This window comes from Dasypus novemcinctus, chromosome 7 (genome assembly GCF_030445035.2).
Source record: "Dasypus novemcinctus isolate mDasNov1 chromosome 7, mDasNov1.1.hap2, whole genome shotgun sequence".
NCBI classification, from domain to species: Eukaryota; Metazoa; Chordata; class Mammalia; order Cingulata; family Dasypodidae; genus Dasypus; species Dasypus novemcinctus.
In genome coordinates this window covers 82,283,598-82,307,831 of record NC_080679.1, presented here as the reverse complement: position 1 = coordinate 82,307,831, position 24,234 = coordinate 82,283,598, and the positions used below count along the sequence as shown (strand labels likewise).

Genomic DNA, 24,234 nt, shown 5'->3' with positions numbered 1-24,234 from the left:
AGTTCACAAAGTCATAAATCATTAGAACTTGGAAAAGAAGTTGTCCAATACCAAAGAGGGAAAAATGTTATGTTTTTATGACTCATGTCCATGATAAACTATTCCCATAAGCCAAATGGAGTGCCAATTATTTACAAGTATCTAAATTCAATAAATATTAGCTCTTATGATGTGAAGGACAAAGTGATAGGCATTGTGAACAATGGAGAAATAAATATGGCAAGATACTTGCCTTAAAAATAGCCTGTATTGCTCTTGTCTTGATTGATATCTTAAAGAGGTTTGATGTATTCAAGTTCTGTCTCTCCAACTAGATCATGAAATCTTTGAAGGCAAGGACTCTATCTTTGATTTCTGTGTATCTCTGGTAGGGTCTTACAGACTTTAGTAGAAGGTAGATTTTTTTAAATGAAGACAAAGATGATAAGGATAGTAATTGTGACTAGGGCACTGAAAAGCAGCTTGGTTAAACTAGAGAGGACAGAGGAAAATGTGTAGGGTGGGTGGCACTATGCCAAATCTTGAAGAATTGGTGGTGTTGTGACAGGAGGAAAGCAAGGGACAGAATCATCCTGGCTAGAGTAAATCACATGTACCAAGTCATAAAAACACAAAAGTATAGGGCATGTAGGTAAGAGTGAGCACTCCATTTTTGTTGATGGGGGACATGGAGGTGGAAAAGGGTGGGAAAATGAGGCCGAAGTCAGTTCATGGCATGGGTAAGATGTGGACTTTGTTCTGCAGACAGTGTTTGTTCATCAGAATTTTTTAAAAAGCTGAGTGGAAGGAAAACTAAATCTTCATTTTAGAGAAATGATTTGGGGTTTGTATGACAGAAGATAGGGAAGTTTTAAGGAGAAACAAAAAGGCTCCTCTTCAGGGGCTGAATAGTACCCTAGGCTGAGAAGTCTGAGATGTCCAGGTTGTTATAGAAAAAGAAAGAAAGGCAAAAAGAAATCCCACATAAGCAGAATGAACAGACAATGGGCTTCAATGTTAGTAGCTGATATGGCTGGGGATGAAGGTCATCAAAGGCCTCTCCAAAGTTTCCAGCTCAAGTAATGGAACAGCGGACAATAATGTGATTCACCATGGTGAAGAAAAGAGGAGAAACTAGTACAAAATGATTTTCAACCAGTAAGGCATTACAACATAGCTTCTAAATAAAAATGTTAATCTATAGAATAAACAATTTCTTCATTTCCACAATGGCCCTTAAGAATATTTTAGTCCTGAAAACTTGTTTATTCTGAAAATGTTATTAGAGAAGATAGGGCGAGTCTGAAACTATCAGCTCCTTAAAAAGCAATCAAACTTAAGTAGAAGACTGCCTATGTCTGTCTTCTTCCCATAAATGTCCAGCAACAGATCGTTTTTTACATAAGAACACACCAGTGAATTCACTCACTCTACTCTCCTGAGGCCCTTCACCCCAGAATAAAACATTTTGTTCTATAACCCTGCCTCTGGTGAAGTACATTTGTCAGTGCAGGTGGTACCTGATTAGGGGTAGACAGTCTCTTTTCACGTGCTCGCCTAGGCCCTTCAACACCAAGGTGGAAACTTTTTCTCCTGATACTCTCCTCTGATTCAGATTTGGACAATTTTTCATCATCTCCTTTTTCTTCCCCACCGGAAAGCTTCTTTTGATTCTTTTTCTTCCTTCTGTTTCTTCTTTCCTTAGCACTTTTAGAGCTCAGTTTAGATGTTTCAGAAGAACTCTCTGAGAGGCCCATGATTCTGCTTCTCCCAATACTTGTATATTCAGCTGCTGCGGCTGCTATGGCCTATTTGGGCCAAGAGATAAATACAGTGAGTCATTCCCAAATTCTGGGAAACCTATTACAGGCTCCTCTTTACCAAGAACTTAATTATAGTGTGCATATAATCATGTCCCTTGTACATGAAGTAATGTAGTTTTCTTTCTTAAGCTTAAAAGTCTACTTTTGCTTCTCCTGCATTGTAATCAAGTTTCATGACACTTGGGACCTAAATTATTACATCATTAACGACTTCAAAGTACAACATATTTAAATATTACAAGTGAAAATTTTACACGGTAATTCGGTAACATAAAACTCACATAAACCATTTAATAAGATAATCCCTATATCTTGTTCAGGTAATTAAATCAATATTACTGATATTTTCAATAGTGCCAGGCACTCTATAATTTAATAAAGATTGTGTTATCTGACAACTAAAATGAATTAATAAATACAAAATAACAATAATATCTCAAGAAAACAGTAAAGGCAAATATTACTATCCTGACAGGGATTTCTAGGGCTTCCATAGGAAGTTACTGGGATGACAAGCATGCCACTGTTTTATAAAAGAATAATAAATTATTTCTCTTTTTAAAAAGTATTTCTTATAAAGAAATAATTGGTGTTAACAGTTCTCTCAGTCTTTTAAAAAGTATACACATTATTTTTTAATTGTTACATCTTATTCTTGTTTTTGTATCCTTCTACTTAATATATCAGTATATTAACAGCTTTTTCTTCAGAGCAGTATAATTTCCTTAAAACACATAATTTTATGGCTGAATAATACCCCAAGATTCAAAATATCACAATCCATATTCCTCTCATTTTCTAATTTTTGGAGAATTAAATGCTCTCTGATGTTTAATATAATCAAGATGCCTCACTGAATATTTTTGTCCATTAAAGTTCCTCTTTCATATTATTATTCTCCTCCAATAGGCTAGATTCCTAGAAGAGATCTGACTAGGTCAAATCATTGGACAAATTTTAAGTCTCATGCAGTGTATTTTAAATTACTGCTCTCTTAGTAAAAACCTTTTTCAAGCATTTCCACTGAAGTATTCCACGTCAAGGGTGTGAGTCAGTCTAACGCAGCCACAACCATAAGTATGACTTTCTTAAAATCTCATGTTTTATTTTAAAAATCCCTGCGACATTAACAAATATTTTGCTTTCTACCCCATAGAGTATATCTTTAATATTTCAATAATTTTTTCTAAATTTTTGAGTACAATTGTTCCTCTGGGGAAGTGACTCATGTATATTCCAGGACTTTGCATAATCCCAAGCACACTCCGACTTCATGGGTAACAGATCTAGGAAGAATAGCCTTAGAACGTTTTTCGTTTAACAATGAGATGATTATGGGAAGGTCAAAAGGGCCAATTGTCAATTCTAGCTAACCCAGAATTGATTCTTTTGCCCATACTAGAAATGATGATTCCATTTATAATACACAAGTCCATTTTGGAAAATTGACCTTAGGAAAGTCAAGGAAACCTTGACCTCTCTGTTAGTTTTTACGCTTCTTCTTTTAGGAAGAATTTTAAAGCTAATAACAATACCTCAGCTTCTTCTTGCTCTTTTTTAAGTCGGTCTAACATTTGTTGAAATTCTAACTCTTTCTGCCTAGCTTCTTCAATGTTTGCCTGATTTTGTTCTTCATAGGCCATGGCAACCACAGCAAGGATCAAGTTTATTAGATAAAAGGAGCCCAAGAAAATCACCACAACAAAGAAGATCATGTAGGTTTTCCCAGCAGCACGCAGTGTCTAGGGGAAAAAGGAAAATAATTATCTTAATAACACAAAATTTTAAAAAATTCAAGTAAATTACTTGTATTTTAAGCATGAGTAAATTGAGCAGTTTTATACATCTATGTTATCAAAAAGAAAAGGAGTAAAATTTCGGCTCCATGAAAACAAGCATTATTAAAACAACACATCTTCAGTATAAATTATATAACAATTTATCATACTCAAGTTAGGTATGATTCTTGACTATTATTAGACATGATAAAAATTCTGCATTTTTCCCATAGTCTGAAAATTATTCATAAAACTAGCTGCTTTACTCGCTTTCAAATCTTGGAAAGAAATAAAGCATGGTGAGCATGTGAGCATAGGAGAACTGGTGTATTTAGGGCACACCAAGTCATGAGGGATTTGTAGAAAACAGTATGTGGGCAGGGGAGCACAAGAGAACATCACAGTATGTTCTGGGCTATTTATTTACCAACAACCCCATGGGATGCTATATTAAGGAAAGAAGACAGAGAGCTAGATATCCAATAAACACAAGGAGGATAAAGAAATACTTTTATGGACTTGAGAACTATTTATTCTAATTGTACTAGAAGTTAAACAGGCCCAATTTTAGTAAAAGACTAAATGAAGAGTTTAGTAAAAGACTAAATGGAGAGTTTTCTCTATTCTAAATCAAATAAAACACATCCATAGTCTGATACTGGGTAGGGGTATACATTAGATTGTTATGCTATTCAAAAATGCAATGCATGTTCCCCCTGGCACTCACCTGTTGGTAAAGGTTTTCCCAGTAATCCTGAGTCATTAACCTAAACAAGGCTAAGAAAGCCCAGCTGAAAGTGTCAAAGCTTGTGTAGCCATAATCGGGGTTTCTTCCAAATTTTATACATTTGTACCCTTCTGGACACCGACTACACACAAAAAAGGACATTACAGATTACAGGTTAGAGTAAGTTAAGAATAGAAGCTAAAGAGTACCACAGAAAAGTTAAAAAAACAAAGTTCCTTTTAAAGAGAATCAATATTGAATAACAATTAAGACACATGAATTGGAGTCAGGAAGAAATGGGTTTGAATTCCGCCCCCCCTACTTACTAGTTGCTGACTTTGTCAAATTATTCCAAGGTATAGTTTCCTCTCTCTGTGACAACAGGATAATAAAACCTTTCTCAAAAGTTTAAGGTTGATATTAGGTTTAAATAATATAATGTATGCAAATTTAGTTAATTTAAGTCCTGCATATAGAAAGCATTTAGTAAATGGCAGATACTAAATGCTATCGTCATCATCAACATTTGGAAACTCTCCGTGATATCATTTAATAGTTCTTAGATCCACAGTGACCAGGTAGGTAAGTCTCTACTACAACTACAGCCCCCCAAATTATACTTGGAATGAAGTACATCAAGAGTAGTCAAAATATAGTAATCATTTATGTTCATAAAGACCTGTAGCTTTAAACTAATTTGTCAAGCTTTTAGACTTTCTTCTTTCCCCAAAATGATGGGCCATTATCCATGACTGCATTATACCAAGTCAGGGTTTGAAAGTTCCTTTGGGAGAAAAACCTTACCTGTTTGTTTTATGTTCCCCATGTACACAGAAGGTATTTGAATAGAGATTAGCACTTAAAATATCTTTACTTAAATCCATGGGATTCTTTTGATTCAAATGACCAAAATGTCACATCACTCAGTCATATACAGGTCACACTTAATTGGAGAATTAATACAATTTATGGATGGAAACAAAAATGGATTTCATCACCCTTCTTTCTAAGGCCTTAATCTATCCAACCAACTTTTGGTATGTTTTTTTTTCCTCGAAGTAATTTCCTCCACTTTCTTAAGTTTTATGTGACTTTTATCTTGTTTCAATGCAAGCACTACCTGAAAGTCTTCCTTTCAAGAGTATGCCTTGAATATGAACATTTTAAAGTTTTGACTCACTATAGGGTAGAAGGAGTCTAATAATGCCCTGAAATATATGGAAACAATATAGACTCAAAGTTTCTGGTTGGCAGACTGATTGAGCATGCTTCTCCTTCTTTTGAAGACTGAAGACTAAAAACAAAACAAATATTACCTACCCTGAATCTGTGCTGAAACCACAAAGGAGAGCATCTTTGGATCCTTCCACAAAATAAAAATATTCTGTTTAGGAAGAATATGAATATATTATAAATATATAATTTATATATAGATATATAAATATAACTTTACTGAGCATAAGTTTTAAGAGTGACACAGCAAGTAAGCTTATTAATTAGACATATATACACACACTCAGGCCTGAATATGCATCCACTTATTTATTTCCCTCAAATAATTACTGATTACCTCTTTGGGGGGCCATGTTCAGATGATGAACATTATATACAAGGTAGCTAATTTTATGGAGCTTCCTTTTTGCCTAGGTCAGGGAGGAGGTTGGGAGGTGTAGAAAGACACTCAACAAGTAAATCAACAAATACACAAATGTTTTCAGAGATCAATGTGTTGAAGAAAATTAATGAGAACAATGTGATTAACTGTATTCAGGAAACTGAAACCTAAATGTGACAAAGAAACCAGCTGTGCAAAGAGCTTGATGAAGAGATATCTGGGAAAAGAGAAGAACAAAGTTGCTCTGGCAGAAATAAGGTTGGTATATTCGGGAAACAGCGAGATGGTTAACATGGCTAGAGTGTAGTCAATGAAGAAGATTGCGGTGTCAGAGGTAGGCAGGTGCCAAATCATGTAGGGCTTTGCATATCATGGAAAGGGGTTTGGATTTTCTATTTTACATATGATTGGAAACAAAAGGAGTAGAAAGGTGAGATATGAGGCCTCATTTATATTTGAAAATGTCACTATGGATAAGGAGAGTAGAGGATGGAATAGAATTGACAGGATTTTCCAATGTAGTGCATGTGGGTGTGGGAAAGAGAGGTCCCAAGGCTGTATCAGCTGGAAAGCTGGTGGTGCCAGTTACTGACACGAGAAAGAAGAGGGCAAGAAGAAATCTGAAGAAAAACCAATAACTTTGTTGTAGCCATGCTTAGTTTGAGATCATGATTCACTATTAAGCCAAATTTCTTAAGTAGGAGGTAGATGACTCTGAGAGTCTGAGGTTTATAGAGAGGTCGGGGATGAAGATAGATGGTTTACAAAGTCACTGGACTCGAGTTCACCCAGAGAGAAAATATCATTAAGGAAGGGAAAGGAAGTGAATGGAAAGAAAGGGAAGCAAAGCCTGATGTCCTCCGGTATTTAGCAGTTCCAAAGACATGACAGTCAGCCAATGCAATACTATATAATGGAATTTGCTTTGTGAAATTGCCTCATTGTTCTTTCACAACTGAATAATATTTAGAACCTACTATGTTCTGATTTGTGAGAAGCACTGAAATAAATACATGTTTTCCCTTTTTCACCTTTCATGGTACCCCCTCCCCCCTTTATGTCCATCTTCAGGTATAAAAGGTCTTATGATACCTGCCTCCATTCACTATCAAAGCTTGCTCTCAAGACAGTGTAAAGGTATTAAGGACTACAGAAGTTTTTGATACCCCTCCCACATACACATTTTTAAAAATATAAGGGCTCAATATCTAATTTGGTTCAAGTCAAAATAATGAAGATACAAGTATTAAGAAGCTTTTGGAGCAGTAGTGGAAGGAAGACTTTGAAGTCAGATATACTGGGACTTGAATCTTGCTTCTACCCCTTCCTATGCAGGTGAATTATCTAGCCACTTTAATCCTTACCTACCTTATCAGTAGAATGGGGATAAGAATATCACTTTTCAGGGGTTTCGAATGGTATAAATAGTATATTGAATGTAGAGCAGTAAATACAATGATTCACTGTACATCCTATACTAGCTGCTAAAAGCGCAACAGCTATTATTAAACTCTTCCAGTTTCAGATGACTCATTGACTAACTCACATATCACCATTTTATCTTACTTAGAAGGCACAAATAAAATAAGGTCCTCTCAGTTTGAGGTGAAAGTTTACAAGATAATGTACATGAACAACAGCCTTTTTTGAAAACAACCCTGTGCCTCACAGTGGGTGGCCAAGGCAGAGTGGGGATGGGAGAATCTAAGCTGCAATTTTTCAACATAAACCTCTAAAATATTTTACTATAGAAGGGTTACTTTACAGTCATCCTTTAAAGTAACACTAGGTCATGTTTACTAATCATTGAGAGGTTGCTTTATAAGAATGGGTTCAAGAACTACAAAAATGGTCATGCTGCAAGGCTAATGCATTTAATTCAGTACACGAGTGATGAAAGGTAAAGCAAGGAGAGGAGTTCGCTCTAGTTTTGTAGAACATGTCACAATAATTCCTAAACAAGGCAGACATTAAAGTATTAGAATAATTGGCCTCAAGAGAATGTAAGGTTCACAGGTAAAGAAAAGGCAAAGAAGGTAATGTCAAGATAAAAGAAAACATGTCCACACACACAAAAACTTGTACATGAGTGTTTGTAACAGCATTATCATAATAGCCAAAAAATGGCAAAAACTCAAATTTCCATCAACTTACGAATGTATAAAAACAGTTTGCTTTAAACACCAGATTGCTCATTCTCTACCTAACTCTTTTTTTTTTAAGATTTATTTTTATTTTTATTTATCCCCCTGCCCCTTGCAGCTTGCTTGTTCTCTGCTCTCTGTGTCCACTCACTGCGCATTCTTCTGCTTATCTGCTTGTCTCCCTTTGTTGCATCATCTTGCTGCACCAGCTCTCTGCAGGTGTGGGCTGTCAGCTCTCTGCGGGTGCAGGCCAGCTTGCCTTCACAAGGAGGCCCTGGGACATGAATTCAGGGCCTCCCATATGGTAGATGGGAGCCTAATCAATTGAGCCATGGCCACTTCTCTCTACATAACTTTTAAACATCAAGGTTGCTCAAAAGGGTGTATTCAACAAATGGTGCTGGGAGAACTGAATATGCATACCAAAAGAAAGAAAGAGGACCCCTATCTCACACCTTATACAAAAATTAACTCAAAATGGGTCAAAAACCTAAATATAAAAACAAGAACCATAAAGCTCCTAGAAGAAACATCTTCAAGACCTGGTGATGGGTGGTGCATTCTTAACCTTATACCGAAAGCATGAGCAGTGAAAGAAAACATGGATAAATGCAACCTCCTCAAATCTAAACACTTTTGTGATTAAAAGGACTTTGTCAAGAAGATGAAAAGGCAACCCACTAAATGGGAGAAAATACTTGGAAATCACATATTAAATAAGGGTTTGATTCCATTCTATATAGAGATCATACAATTCAACCATTAAAGAACAAGCAATCCAATTTAGAATTGGGTAAAAGATTTAAATAGACATTTCTCCAAAGAGGAAATACAAATGGCCAAAAAGCACATGAAAAATTGTTCCATATCACTAGCTATTAGGGAAATACAAATCAAAATGACAATAAGAAAGATATCATCTCACATCGCATAGAATGGCCATTATTTTAAAAACCAGAAAACAGTTAATGCTGGAGAGGATGTGGAGAAATAAGAACACTCCTTTACTGTTGGTGGGATTGTAAAAATGGTGTAGCCTCTGTGGAAGACAGTTTGGCAGTTCCTCAGGAAGTTAAATATCGAATTGCCATATGATCCAGAAATTTTCCACTGGGAATATATTTGGAAGAACTGAAAACTGTGACATGAACAGACATCTGCACACTGATGTTCATAGCAGCATTATTCACAATTGCTAAAAGATGGAAGTCTGGGGATGTGTGTAGCAGTTTGATATTGTTTATGAATTCCAAAATTAGATAATGGATTTTGTTTATAAATTGGTTTGTTCCTCTGGGCATATTAGATTATATTGGATTCAGAGGATTCACTTTTATGTGTTAAATAATGGCTAAGGCTTTGATTAGACCATGTCAGTAGGATGTTGAGTACCCACCCCCTTGGTAGGCAGGAACTCAAAGAGAAACTGCACTGCAGAGCAGGGAGGTTGAGTTTTTAATGCTGGATGTTCATAGCAGCACGCAAACAGGAGAGTAACACAGAGGAGGAGAAACAGCTCCATAGACACCACAGAGGCCCCAGAAGAGAGAGAGCCTGATAGTCTACAGCTGACCTCGTGGAGAGAGCAGAGCAGCTGAGCCCAGATAGAAACGAGCCCTGGGAAGAGAGGAATGCAGGAAACCTGAACCCTTGCAAACGTTGGCAGCCATCTTGCTCCAATGTGGCAACAGACTTTGGTGAAGGAAGTAACTTATGCTAATGGCCTGGCAACTGTAAGCTTCTACCCCAAATAAATACCATTTATAAAAGCCAACAGACTTCTGGTATTTTGCATCAGCACTTCTTTGGCTGACTAATACAGGATGTAAATGTCAGTTGAAAGAAAGCTAGAGAATAATCTAGGGACTGAATAACACAGTGAACCCAGAGGTGGATGAAAATTGTGGTTGATGATACAGATGCAAGAGTGTCCTTCTGTGAGCTAGATCAGAAGTACATCACTATTGCAGGGTGGTGGGAATGTAGAGAAGCATGGGAAAAATACAACTGGTGTGACCTCTGGATCATGGTTAACAGCAATAATGTAATATTCATGCATTTATGCAAAAAATATACTGTGTTGATAATGGAGGGGGGGTATGGAAAAATTGTGCCAAATGTATGCTATGGACCATGGTTGGTGGTAATAGTCTGATGATATTATCTCATAAACTAACAAATATTCTACCATGGTGTGAACGTTGGTGAATGGATGTTGTATGGGAATTCTATACATGTACATGATTGTTTTGTAAGTTCACAACCTCTGAAATAAAAATATGTTAAATAATAATTATAGGGTGGGTTACGTATAGAAAAATACACCAAAATAGGATATGGACTATAGTTAGTAGTAATATTTAGACTATATTCTTTCATAATTTGTAACAAATGTTTCACAACAAAGCAAGGTGTTGGTGATGGGGTGATATATGGGACCCCTTTATGATAGTTAAGCATGTTTGGTTTGTAATTCACACCTTTTATTATATACTTACTGTTTATATATGTTCATGTATGAATGATATACTTAAATAATTTTTTAAAGGGTTTGTGTTGTGCGTTTAGCCTCTTTTTGCTTATCGCTTTTATGTTTGTCTCCAAATTAGGCAGCTCCTCTGAGTTCTATGCTCTAAATTTCCATTCGTCTACCTTATATCTTCACTTAAATCTCAAAGAATCTCAATTTCAACTGATTAATAGTGACTTTTCCCTGCAAAACTGTCTATTGTTCCCTCATGTCCCATCACCACCCATCCAGTTACTACATTCAGAAACCTAGGAATCATCAAGTCCTCTCCTCTTCTCTAATCCATCAGCAAGTTCTCTAGATTTTATCTCTAGTCACCCTTTTCTCTTCACTCACCCGACATCACTCTAGAGTAAGCCACCATTTTCTCTTGCCTGGATGAGAGTAACAACCTCCCAACTGGTCTCCCTTATTCCAATCTACCCTCCACTCTTGCCCAATTAGTTTTCCATGTGGCAGACACAATTTTTAACCACTGCATTTAAAATAATACCCAAACTCCTCCTCATGGGCTAAAACATCCAACGTGGTTTAAGCCCTGCTGTTTTCTTCTGCTTACTTTCTTACCATCTGCCTCTCTTGCTAAAGTTTAACTGCAATGCTCTTTTTCCATTCTTTAAACACATAATACTCTTTCTTGTTTCAGGGCCTGGGCACATGGTGTTTTCTCTAACTGAAGCAGCATTCCTCACACACACTGACACACATGCTTATACCTTTTCATGGCTTATTATCCTTTAATAAGACTTATTATCTCAGCTTAAATGCCTCCTCCTCAAAGAGGTTTCTCATTTACTTGGTAGCCCCTAAGATTTCTTTCTTTTCATAGCCTATATTTAAGGTATTTATTATTACCTTGCAATAACCTAAAAAATTATTTGCCTGTTCCCCTTTTTAAAGCTTTCCTTATCACTAGAAGATAGGCTCAGTAAAAGTAGGCACTGTGGGTATCATATTCATTGCTAGAGCTCTAGAAACTCTGACAATGCCTAGCGCACTTGCTGATATATGAATGCTGAAATGAATGGTGCAGTAAGACATGGCTTCTCTGACACAGAAAATAGATAGAAAAGTAAAATTCAGATAACTAAAAAATCTCTTCTCTAAAACTATAATTCAGAAGAAAATGAACAATGTATAGACTTTAGGGAGAGGGCTGTGGTATAAAATTTCATGGTTAGCCAATCTATCATCACCTCATGAGCAAATGCAATTAAGGATATTTTCCAAAACTCAGGGCATCTTTCTAATTTTCTGGGAAAAAAGTACTTGATGCAACAGAATATTAAGAAAACCACTCAAATTATGAATTCAGTTATGGGACCAAGGCTCAGTACAAAAGGATTAGCAGTGATACCAATGTAAAAATTAAGTCTAATAAGTGCTGTGAGTTGATTCTTAAAGTTAAACATAAAGATCAACAATTATATATAACATGTATTTATTTTACAGCATATAAATTAAGAACTAGTTGGAAATAAAATTCAAGATCACGTTAATAAAAATGATTATTTCTGGGGGAAAAGTAGGTAATGAAAGAAAGGAAGAAAAATATCTAAATTCCTCATCAAATAGTGGTAGTAAATAAATAAACATTGAGTATTTTACTTGAAAACCTTCAGTTTTCCTGTTTTCTTTTATTTTTTCTGTTTCCCTTTATTTATAATCTTTTACTATGTTGTATGTTTTGTTTGCTTTCATCTTCTCCAGTGAGTGGGAAAGTATATATTTAGTAAAATAAAAACATTCTCTGTATTACTTCTCTTTATATCTAAGGAGAACCCTGACCTTTACTCCCTGATCTTTTTTGTCAAAGGGATGTATAGTTATAAGGTTTCTTGATTTTCACCCTGTCTCTGACTCAAATGATCTATTATATGGGGCATACGGGCAATAGCATATAGACATATTCTAGGTAATAGAGGGAAAGTGGGATCTTGATCTCATTTCCACCCAATATTCATTGACAGCTCCAATGGCACATGTTAGGGGATAACTGTTTAAAGAATAATGTAGTTCATGCTTAATATCAGATACTCAAGTTTACTTCTGAATTAAGCAGATATCTGAGACTATGTGTGTATTATATCATTTTATATGGTACCTATAGAACTAGTTCTACTGAATTAAACTTTGATGTGATACCATCAGTCTATATTAAAGAATTTTATTAGCAGCAGCTGTGAAACTCATCATTGGTTTAAAATTTATGTTTAATAAATATAAATATTTATATAAGTAAGCATTATATAACTATAGTATATAAAATAGTTTATTATATGATTAAATGAAATGCTTAATATTATTAATTTGTTGCTAGATTTATTTCTCTAGAGCAAATAGATTCTTTTTTTATCTTATAGAAATTGAGAATATGTAACTATCCCCTGTCCCCATTACCAGAACTGCTAGAAAGTTTAGAAGCAGGGAGCTTCATAAAAATCAAATACTTTGGTTAGTAGTAATATATTGACAATGCACTTTAATCATTAGTTTAAAATGTTTAACAACAATGCAAGGTATTGGTGAGTTATGAGAGTCCTGTATGCTGCTATGTATGTTTGTTTTGTAAGTTCACAACTATTACTAGACGCTTATTGTTTATGTATGTTAATGTGTGAGTGATATACTTCAATAAATTTTAAGAAAAATTTTTAAAAAATCAAATAGCATGATTCAAATACACATTGTAGCAACTTTCTGTATTTGAATAGTTTTGAAATAAAGTGAAACCAACATGTCCTTGTTAAAAAAAAGGGCGCGGCTTAAATGCTGTTTCATCCTATTGATAACAGGAGGGACATTCTTACTTTTGTAGTCTTCCTCTTCCAACGTATCCAAGATATTTTGAAATGTTTCATTAATTTCTAGTGAATTTTGCACACACTTATTCCTCAGGTTGCCCATGAAGAGCTGCAGCCCAATTAGGGCAAAGACGCTCAGGCAGAAGACAGTCAGGATCATGACGTCGGAGAGCTTCTTCACCGACTGGATCAGGGCCCCCACGATGGTCTTCAGGCCTGGAAATGGGAGAAATGACAAGGTTTATAGTGAAATAATGTTTGATGGAGAAACAAAAAACAAAAAATTGGAGAAGTGCATGCATTTAATCAAATCAATGACCTGCAGTAACCTAATTTGAAAAAAGCCTGCTAGCTCAAAAGGGTAGATTTGCTATTTTTATATACAGGTTGTTTCTGAATATTAAGGCAAATTTTTAAAAATAGAAATTAGTCCAAAAAAGAGGACTCAGGTTGAATAATTTAGTTGCAAAGCCATATACACATTAACTTTTAAAGATAATTAAAAACAATACATTAAATGCTTGTCAAGCAAACCATATCTTTATAATAGCACCAAAACAAATAAGAGGCTGAATTGCAGCACATGGTGACAAATGACAAATTATAATAAATTAGTTTCGATGAAGAAATGGTTTGTTGAGGAAAGATAGACAACAATATATCATGCAATGCCTGCATGCTGATATGTATTATCTCTTTCCTTAACTACATTAAACGCAATGCTTAAAACTAATTGAAATTTTCATTCCTGGATAAGTAAAATGGAAAATGCAACCTTACACAGGAGGGAAAATTTCAAATGGAGATGTGAGCCAAGTAGCCATCTTCATCCTCTAAGACCCATGCAATCAATTAAACTCAAAGGCTGACTTTTAATAACCATTGTTTAAAAACAAAAGAAATAAAATTTAATTAAAATTGTGTAAGAGTTTTTCTTGTCTTTCCTCCAAAAGATCAAAGTCAGCCTCAGTGTTTAACCCCACTCTCACCTGGAATGACTGAAATTGTTTTCAATGCTCGGAGAACTCTGAATGTTCTCAACGCTGAGACATTGCCCAGGTCCACAAACTCTGTCACATATCTGTAATAGGGGAGTTTATACACAAACACATTGACAACACACACACAAACCAACAAAGAACAACTCCCAAATAGTTGGAGTTATAAGTGGCCTAATGCTTCACACCAATTACTTCTTACCTGGGATTACAGAAATAGTTTTCAAAGCTCTCAATACTCTGAAAGTTCGAAGAGCTGAAACATTGCCTAGGTTTACAAATTCTGTTAAATACCTGTAGAATTAAATCAGAGTTATTCAGAATTTAGACAGAGTCTGTGATACTTACCTGTGCCTTTAGTCAAGGTATTTTCCATTTGGAGCTCCTTTCTTAATATTTATTTCTGCAAGTCTTCTTTTTTTTCTATCACTAATTTGATTTAATTTGATTTTTTTAATACAAAAAACTACTAATATTACATTTTTGAAGTTGCATATATCTAAATGCCTAAATAAACAATTAAATACTCCAAGTATTAGACCCTTGACATTATGGTAAAATAGATATTTAATTTCTTATAATACATCAACAGCAAATTCTGTAAACATTGTGCTAAGTGAAAGAAGCCAGACACAAATGGCCACATAGTCTATGATTTCATTAACATGAAATGTCCAGAATAGACAATTCCATAGAGACAGAAAATAGATTAGTTCTCTCGCCAGGGCCTGGGGTAAGGAGGGGTGGGGTGTGACTGCTTAATGGGCATAGAGTTTCTTTTGGGGGAGACAAAAAATATTCTCAAATTAGACAATGGTGATGGTTGCACAACTCTGTGAGTACACTAAAAACCAATGAATTGTACACTTTAAAAGAGAGGATTTCATGTGCATTATTTCTCAATTAAAAAAAAGAGAGACCCATGAGAAGAGAGAGCCTTCTTTGGCACAATGTTGCCATGTCAGCTGAGTTATATATGACCATGAAAGGAGCAACGTGAGGTACGGATGAGGAAACTGGAGACAAAGATTTTATTCAAGAACCTTCTGTATTATCTACATTGCTCCAGAGGATATGCATTATTTTCACTATTCAAAATAATAAGAGGGGTAAACAGCCCTTGTAAAAAGAATTACTTTTATGTTTAATATACTTTTTTGCTTTTGAGTAGTGTAGATTAATTTAAAAGAGCATCAAACTTATTAAAGGTTGAGGTGTTTTTCTGAGCTTCTTATTGATTTAATTTTTTTTTTTTTAATAAAAGTTTGGAAAAAGCGCGAACCCAATTGGCACCATATATACTATCCAAATGAGTGCTGTGCCTGGAGGAAGATGAGTCCTAACCACGTGAAAGACCTTTAGGGGAAATACCCTTTCTGAGAAATTTAATATTTGTCCCTCAATGACTAGCATTCATGCAATATGTTTAAAATGCAACATTTCATGCAAGACAGGTCAGATTCCAAAGATGTGTGTTCCTACTAGAATACTGTGCTGAGATTTTCATGAATTTTACATTTCAAAAGACTGAAAGTACTTACGCAAAAACAATAACGACAAAATCGAGCCAGTTCCACGGGTCTCGAAGAAAGGTGAAGTCTCCTACACAGAAGCCTCTTGCAAAAATTTTTACAAGTGATTCAAAAGTATATATTCCAGTAAAAGTATACCTAGACACAAGAATCCATTGGGATATTAGGTGTGAAAAGAACACAGCACTAGTTTAATCTTTATAATATATACATTTTTTGATTAACCAAAGGAAGGCGCACCTGTTGGAATGCAGCTACTAGTTTATGGACCTACTCTATTAGAATAAATTACAACAAAGTTCTGCCTAGAAAGTCTTAAAATTACTCTATCAGAAACAGTCACAGAGAGTAAAGGTCTGTGAAATAACTAAGAATGTATGTCTTAGATATGCCCAGAAAATTCCTACATTGCTCCTATAAGAAATGCATTCAAGGATAAGAGATATTTGGCATGCCTAAGAACAGGGCAGGGCATCTGGTGAGGTCTCCTTCAAAAATACTGTAACCTCTAATTATTCTTGTCTACTGCTAATGGGTTAATACCACACAGGAGAGGGGAAAAAAAGGAAAGGAAAGATAAACAACTATATAATGTGAGAAGATAAAACACCATGACATTTACAGATGCAGTAGCTTCCTGGCAGGAAATGGAGTAGATGAAAATGGTAATACTAAAACTGTATTAAAATGTACTTTTACCCACTTACTCTACATTCTTGGTCCAATCTGGAGGGCTACTCAAGGTCATAAATATGCAGTTCGTCAGGATAGTGCACATGATAAGCATGCTGAAAAAGGTGACTTAGAATCAAGGAATATGATAAGAGACCACAGCAAGGACTTGGAATATTTGATAATGACAATTGCTGAAAAACTAACAAATTTTCCTTAGAAAATAACTCTAAATGAGCTTACAGAAAGTTTTTTCTGTCTCACTGAATAAAGGCATAATAGATACAAGTAGTGTATTTGCTAACACTGCCATTCTCCCAAACTTCTCAGAAAAGTATATTGAAATTGAAAAACGAAAACCAGAGCCCAAATGGACTAAAATCTACATTTGAATAAAAAAGTAAAAATTACATATTAAAGTATCACTGCAAGTAAGCATTTTAAAAAGGATATGAGTGTACTAAAATTTTAATAGATATTCTTCTTAGAGGGTTGAAAGGAGATAAAATGTACAAAGCAGGTGTGGCATTGAAACGGAAGATTGCTTTCCCTTTGTTCAATACTATGAAAGTCTGAAGGAGGAAAAAGAAAACAGTGTGAAATTGAGAATTCGAATCCCAATCTAGCATATCAATATCAGCAATTCCCTCTCCAGGTAATAGTGTTGTATTAAAGAAATACATCATAAAACTCAAGCAACTTTGTTCAAACACTACTGATACAGCTATTTCACCTTTGTCATTGAACTCCATTTCTTCTCAGTAAATGAGAACTAAGTTATTTATGAACATTTATTACTTAGAGCTCTCAAAATATGTCTTCTCTTTTTTCATCTTCCTTCAAAACTCATATCAGAAAAAATAACTATGACCACTGAAATTAATTAAAAATACAACTTCCTTCTCTTCCATTGTACTGCTTATTAAGCAAAACTAATAGACTCTTGTTATTACTGATATTTTACCATAAAAGCTTTAGAATTTTAATACTTGCTGGAAATTGTTATGATTAATAGTCAATATTTCAAAATATGAGTTCTCTGGAAAAAACACATCTTAAAAAATTTAGGGAGTATCAGAGTTGAAAGAATCTTTACAATTATCCTGTTAAATTTCCCTTTTTTAGATGTAATACTAATAATATTTCAAATAAAAGGACATAAATTAAGGAACCTACCTGCTACAATCAAAGCAATATTAATAGAAGCAAACATTCTTAATACATGTTAGTATAATAGTTTTCTAACAGGAAACCTTCTCCATGACCTCCATATTTAGTTAAAAGTTAAAAAAAAAAAAACCAAACAAGCAACAACAATAACAAAACTGCAAAACAACCTAAGGCATTGGCTTCAAAGTCGGAAATACCAAGTTCAAAACCGTGTCCTATTTTTCTAAATTTGGCAGGCAAATTACATGATTTATCCAGAAGAGTCATATCCCAGTTAGTCTTTTTTGTTTATTTAATATGAGTTTTATGGATGTTTATGAGTAACAGTAAACATTTTTCACCAAATTGGGGAGATAAATTTGAGAATCAGGCTTTTCAGTTGTAAGTGGCAATGGTCTCAAGTAAAATGAACCAGATTCTATGCTTTTCAGATCCCCTTTTATTTTCCTCATCCCTCTTATTATACCATTTATAGCTAAATGTAATTTGTTATAAAATTTACTTCCATATTTAAAATCAGTTTTAAAATAAATACCTAGTCTCTTAATACAACTACCTTTTTCTTAAATTTTAGCACACTGTGCTTTTTAAATTTATTCATCCATTAGTTATATAATAATGTAGAGAGAAACTATAGCAAAAGAAGCAATGAAGGGGGTTTGAATATAAATGAGGTATGGATTTGCATTCAAGGAACTTCCTAGAAAAGTGATAAGACTGAGACACAGTAATTATAATAAAAGGCAGGATGAAACAAGTAGAGAAAAATACAAATGGAGGAGTATGAAACTATAGAAGATAGGGTCAAATCTCAGTCAGGATTATCAGGGAGACTTCATAAACCAGATGCTATCTGTGTTAGTATGAAAACCATAACATTACTACTTAACCTTGACAAGATTAAGTTATCTTGCACTTTAATTTTTTTTTGGTTTAGTATTTTAAAACTTAAATTCACAATTTTCATTTATACTAAAAAACTTTTTAAGTATCATATACCCACAAGCATTAATTATAGGTAGGAAATTATAGGTGGATTTTTGGGATCTGTATATGACTCTCTTCAGTAAATTTTGATATCCTAATAGAAAATGCATAAATCATGAAAACTGAATGAATCCTGCTCATTTAATTAATTTATTTAAGAATTTATTGAACATAAACTTAAAGAATTGTGATGCTTTAAAGCATAGATTTTGACATTGGATAGATCTGATTCATAATTCCAGCTCCACTTTTACACATAAAAGGGTCCTTAAAAAGACTACCATAGAGGAGAAGGCAGTGGTATGATATACTTAAGGTGCTGAAAGAGAAAATTGCCAGTAAAAATTCTTTATCTGGCAAAACTGTCTTTCAAAAATGAGGAGGAGTTTAAATATTCATAGATAGATAGAAACGGAGAGAGTTCATCAACAAAAGACCTGCTCTACAAGAATTATTAAAGGAAGTTCTGCAGGCTGAAAGGAAGAAAACAGGAGAGAGTGACTTGGAGCAGTAAGAAGAAATGAAGATTATCAGTAACTGATAGTAACTTAAAGGGTAAATGCAAAACCCAATAGTATTGTATCTTTAATATGCAATTCTATGCTTTAATTCCCATAAGAGTCAGAATACAACTGAACAAAAAAAGCATATTTCCTGATAGTGTACATGAAAAACAAAAAAATAAAATGGGAATGTGGGATAAAAACAACATAAAATGGGGAAAAAAGAGATATGATAGAGAATGTGTATACTATTGAAGGTAAGCTGCTATCTTTTCAAATGAGTAGGTTACAAATAGAGGTTGTGAAATATAAATTCCAGGGTAAACCCCAAGAAAGTATTAAATATATATATAGAGAAACAGAAATGAGAAGGGATCAGTCAGATACATTACAAAAGATAAACTCGACTGAAAAGGAGGTTGCAATAAGAAAAACAGAGACAACCCCCGCCCCCCCAAAAAAAGAAATGACATATAAAAACCAAAGGATAAAATGGCTGAAATTCTACCTTTGGAGTAATAACACAGAATGTTAATGGATTAGGGGAGAGGGTGTGGTGTAAGTAGTTAAATGCCTGCTTTCCATGTATGAGGTCCCTGGTTCAATTCCAGATACCTCTTAAAAATAAAACAAAGAAACAAATGAAAAAAATAACTCTCTCAATGGAGAATGGATGCAACTCAGTGGTTAAATGCCTGCTTCCCATGTATGAGGCTCCGAGTTCAATTCCCAGTACCTCCTAAAAAAAAAAGTTAATGGATTAAACTCCCCCAATTAAAAGACATAGATGGGCAGAAGGGTTTTTAAAAAAAAAGTCATGCTCCAACTATATGGTATTTGTAAGAGAGTCACCTTAGGCCAAAAGACACCAATAGGTTGAAGGTAAAAGGTTCCATGCAAATGGTAACCAAAAGAAGAGCTGGGTAGCTATATTATATCAGACAAAATAGACTTTAAGTCAGAAGTAGTTATCAGAGACAAAGGAGGACACTATATACTAATAAAAGGGGCAATCCACCAAGGAGAAATGACGATCATAAATATTTATGCACCTAATCACAGTGCCCCAAAATACATGAGGTAAACACTGGCAAAACTGGAGAAAGAGATGTATGTACATCATTTTTTAAAGACTTCAATATACAACTCTCATCAATAGATAGAACATCTATATAGAAGATCAACAAGGAAACAGAGACCTTGAATAATATGATAAATGAACTAGACCTAACAGATATATACAGAGTATTACACATCCAAACAGCAGAATATATATTCTTCTCAAGAGCACACAGATCATTCTCCAGGATAGACCACATGTTGGGTCACAAAAAAATTCTCAAGAAATTTAAAAAGACTGAAATTATACAAAGCATCTTTCTGACCATAATGGAATGAAGTTGTAAGTCAATAATAGGTGGAGAACTAGAAATTTTGTAAATAATGGAAGTTAAATAACACACTATTTAACAATCCTTGGGTCAAAGAAGAATTTAGCTAGAATGACAAAGAAAAAATAGAGAAGAGACAAACAAAACCAGAAGTGGGAGGGTGGACATTGCTACTGACCTCACAGAAATAAAAAGGATCATAAGAGAAAACTATGCATAACTTCAAGCCAACAAATTAGACAACTTAGATGAAATGGACAACTTCCTACAATCATACGAACTAGTTACCTTGATATGAAAAGAAACAGAAGAACTCAACAAACTAATAACAAGAAATTAAATCAGTCGTCAAAAACCTCTCAACAAAGAAAAGCCCAGGACCAGATAACTTCACAGGTGAATTCTAACTTCATTTCAAGAAGAATTAATACCAATCCTGCTCACATTTTTCTACAACCTTGAACAGGAGGGAGTACTACCTAACTTATTCTATGAGGTCAATACCACCTTAATATCAAAGCCAGGTAAAGATACTACCAGAAAAGAAAATTACAGACCAATTTTTCTAATGAACATTGATGCAAATATCCTCAGCAACATACTTGTAAATTGTATCCAGCAGCATATTAAAAGAATTATACACCATAATCAGGTGGGTTTTATCCCAACTAATCAAAGGTGGTTCAACATAAGAAATCAATTAATGAAATACACCAAATTAACAGGAAAAAACATGATCATCTCAATTGATACAGAAAAGGCATTTGACAAAAAGTCCAAAAGCTTTCTCCCTAAAATCTGGACTAAGGCAGGGATGCCCACTGTTATTCAATATTGTACTGGAATTTCTAGCAAGAGCAGATAGACAAGAAAAAGAAATAGAAGGCACCCAAACTGGAAAGGAAGAAGTAAAACTTACATTATTTGCAAACAGCATGATCTTATATATATAAAGTCCCAAAAAATCTAAAACAAAGCTATTAGAGCTAATAATTCAGCAAAGTGGTGGTGTGCAAGATCAATGTGCAAAAATAAGTGGTGTTTTTATACACTCATATTGAGCGATCTGGGGATAAAATCAAGAAAAAGATACATTTACAATAGCAACTTAAAGTATCAAATACCAAGGTATAAATCTAACCAAAGATGTCCATGACCAGAATGCAGAAACCTACAAAATATTACTAAAAGAAATCGAAGACCTAAATAACTGAAAGGACATCCTGTGTCTTTTACACCAAAATATAAGAATCAGAATTGTCAAATTCCTAGAAGAAAACATGTGGAAACTTAAGGCTCTTCTATTAGGCAATGGTTTCTTAGACTTTACACTCAAAGCATGAGCATCAAAAAAATTAAATAGATAAAAGGGATCTTATAAAAATTAAAGACTTTAGTTCATCAAAGGACTTTATCATGAAAGTAAAAAGACAACTACAGAATGGAAGAAAATATTTGGAAACCACATAACTGTAAAGGTTTAATAGCCAGAATCTGAAAAGAAATCCTACAATACAACAACAAACAGACAAAGAACCCAATTTGTAAATCAGCAAAAGAGTTGATTAGACATTTCACTAAAAAAGACACAAAAATGGCAAAAAGCACATGAAAAAAATGTTCAGCATCATTAGTCATTAGGGAAATTCAAAAGCAAAACCAAAATGAGATACAATTTCATGCCTACTATTAATAGAATGGCTACCATTTAAAAAAAAACACAGAAAATTACATGTGAAGAAATAGGAATACTCCTTCATTGTTGGTGATAATGTAACACACTGTGGAAGACTGTTTTGTGGCCCCTCAGGAAGTTAAGTACAGAAGTACCATATAACCTGGGATTACCACATCAAAGTATATAGCCAAAATAATTGAAAGCAGGAACTCAAACAGATATTTGCACACTGAAGTTCATAAGTGATTTAATCATAATTGCCAAAAGTTGGGAGCAACCCAAGTGTCCATCAACCAATGAATGTATAAACAAAATGTTGTATATCATGTTAAGGGAAATAAACCAGACCCAAAAGGACAAATATTGTTTGAAGTCACTGATAGCAAATAATTAGAATAAGCAAATTCATACAGCCAGAAACTAGAATATAGGCTGTGTGGGGGTAAGGAATGAGGAGATAAGGCTTGATTGGTATAGAGTTATTGGTGATGGGAAAGTTTGAGTAATGGATGATGGTGATGGTGGCACATTATGAATATGATTAACACCACTTAATTATATATTTGAATGTTGTTAGAAAGGAAATATTTTAAGCAGTAGATATGTTACCAGGATAAACATTTGAAAAACAAACAGGACTGTTTATATTGTAATAAACAAGTGAACCCTAAGGTAAACCATGGACTATAGTTAATAGTACAGTTATAATTATATTACTTCATTAATTGTAAAAAAGGTACTACACTATTGCAGGTGTTAATTATGGGGGGGTGGGGAGTAGGGTGTATTGGATGGAACACTGTATTTTCTCTGATTTGTATATAAACTATAACTCCTCTAATAATAACTTAAATAACACATTAAAGGCTAAACCTAGTCAAATTAGGAGCTGAATTTTTTAATAAAAGAAATACTATAACTTAAAGTTTTTGTCAATTAGTGTGAAAAACATGAAACTGAGCAATCAAAGAAGTCAGTGCTAAAGTTGCAAGTGGAAGTCACAACCGCATTTACTAAGAATGTATGAAAAACTAAGAAAAGATAGAAAAAGTTGATTATGCTCCCATCCAAAAGAAAATAAAAAGACTCAATTATCCATTTGGATATTTGTTCACATGTTAAAAATACTTTGTTTGACCTAGTCTCCCCAAGTATACTGATGTGGGTGGAATGTGGGCTTTGGATGTGGTTGGATAAGAAGGCATTGGGATTATATGACTGAAAAGGAGCTAAGAGTGTCCTGCCCCAAACTTGTCTTAGATCATATTATATACATATATTTATATATTCCATCAAAGTGAAAATAATTTCTCCCTACTTTCCAAATCACTGTAATCCAAAATCAGTTTATATCTCTGGCCTGGGGATTCTTTCAGATGGATTACTTTCATCTCCAAGGGGTAGCTCCTTACATAACATCCAGACTCCTTTTGGAAATAGGGGATCCATGAAGAGCTAGGAATTTGTCAGGCTGGTAAAATAAGTGAAATGAGAGGTTGCCTGTTTCAATCTTCCTTCCTTTCTTCCTCTCTCCCTCCCTTCCTTCCTTCGTACCTTTTTGTAAAGTTATTAGTACAGTGGCCACAGTACAGTAGAAATTAAACTTCAGAATGTTGTAAAATCTTGAATAGGGAGTTAAACCTGAATTCATGAATCTACAACAAAATGTACTAGCTGTGCAGTATTTTGCAAGTCATTTAACTTCCTAAAGCCCTTTTGTTTCATCTAAAATTAGGGTAAAAATTTCTAACTTCACCAGGTTATGAAAAATGTATGTGCTAACTTTATAAAATTCATGCCTGACAGAGATCCTCAATAAATACTAGCATTCTTCTTTTTTGTTTCTGAATACTGATTGGCTAACAAGAATACTTAATTTTAGTCATAATTTTCTGAGGACTTC

At 34.3% G+C, this 24,234-nt stretch overlaps 1 protein-coding gene across 3 annotated transcripts in view; it reads right to left on the bottom strand.

Moving 5' to 3' along the window:
• The window catches only part of SCN9A (sodium voltage-gated channel alpha subunit 9), a 189,953-nt gene that overhangs the window by 88,623 nt on the left and 77,096 nt on the right, over positions 1-24,234 (bottom strand). For 2 of the 3 annotated variants that reach the window (XM_058300702.2, XM_071216331.1), the window contains 9 exons: positions 17,056-17,174; positions 16,638-16,727; positions 15,940-16,068; positions 14,601-14,692; positions 13,407-13,616; positions 5,628-5,691; positions 4,308-4,449; positions 3,338-3,544; positions 1,500-1,787 (listed from right to left, as the gene is read on the bottom strand). In XM_058300702.2, the coding sequence (XP_058156685.1) occupies positions 1,500-1,787; positions 3,338-3,544; positions 4,308-4,449; positions 5,628-5,691; positions 13,407-13,616; positions 14,601-14,692; positions 15,940-16,068; positions 16,638-16,727; positions 17,056-17,174 (1,341 nt within the window). Of the gene's footprint in view, positions 1-1,499; positions 1,788-3,337; positions 3,545-4,307; positions 4,450-5,627; positions 5,692-13,406; positions 13,617-14,389; positions 14,482-14,600; positions 14,693-15,939; positions 16,069-16,637; positions 16,728-17,055; positions 17,175-24,234 lie in introns of all 3 variants that reach the window. The other variant, XM_071216330.1, reaches the window with a different exon arrangement.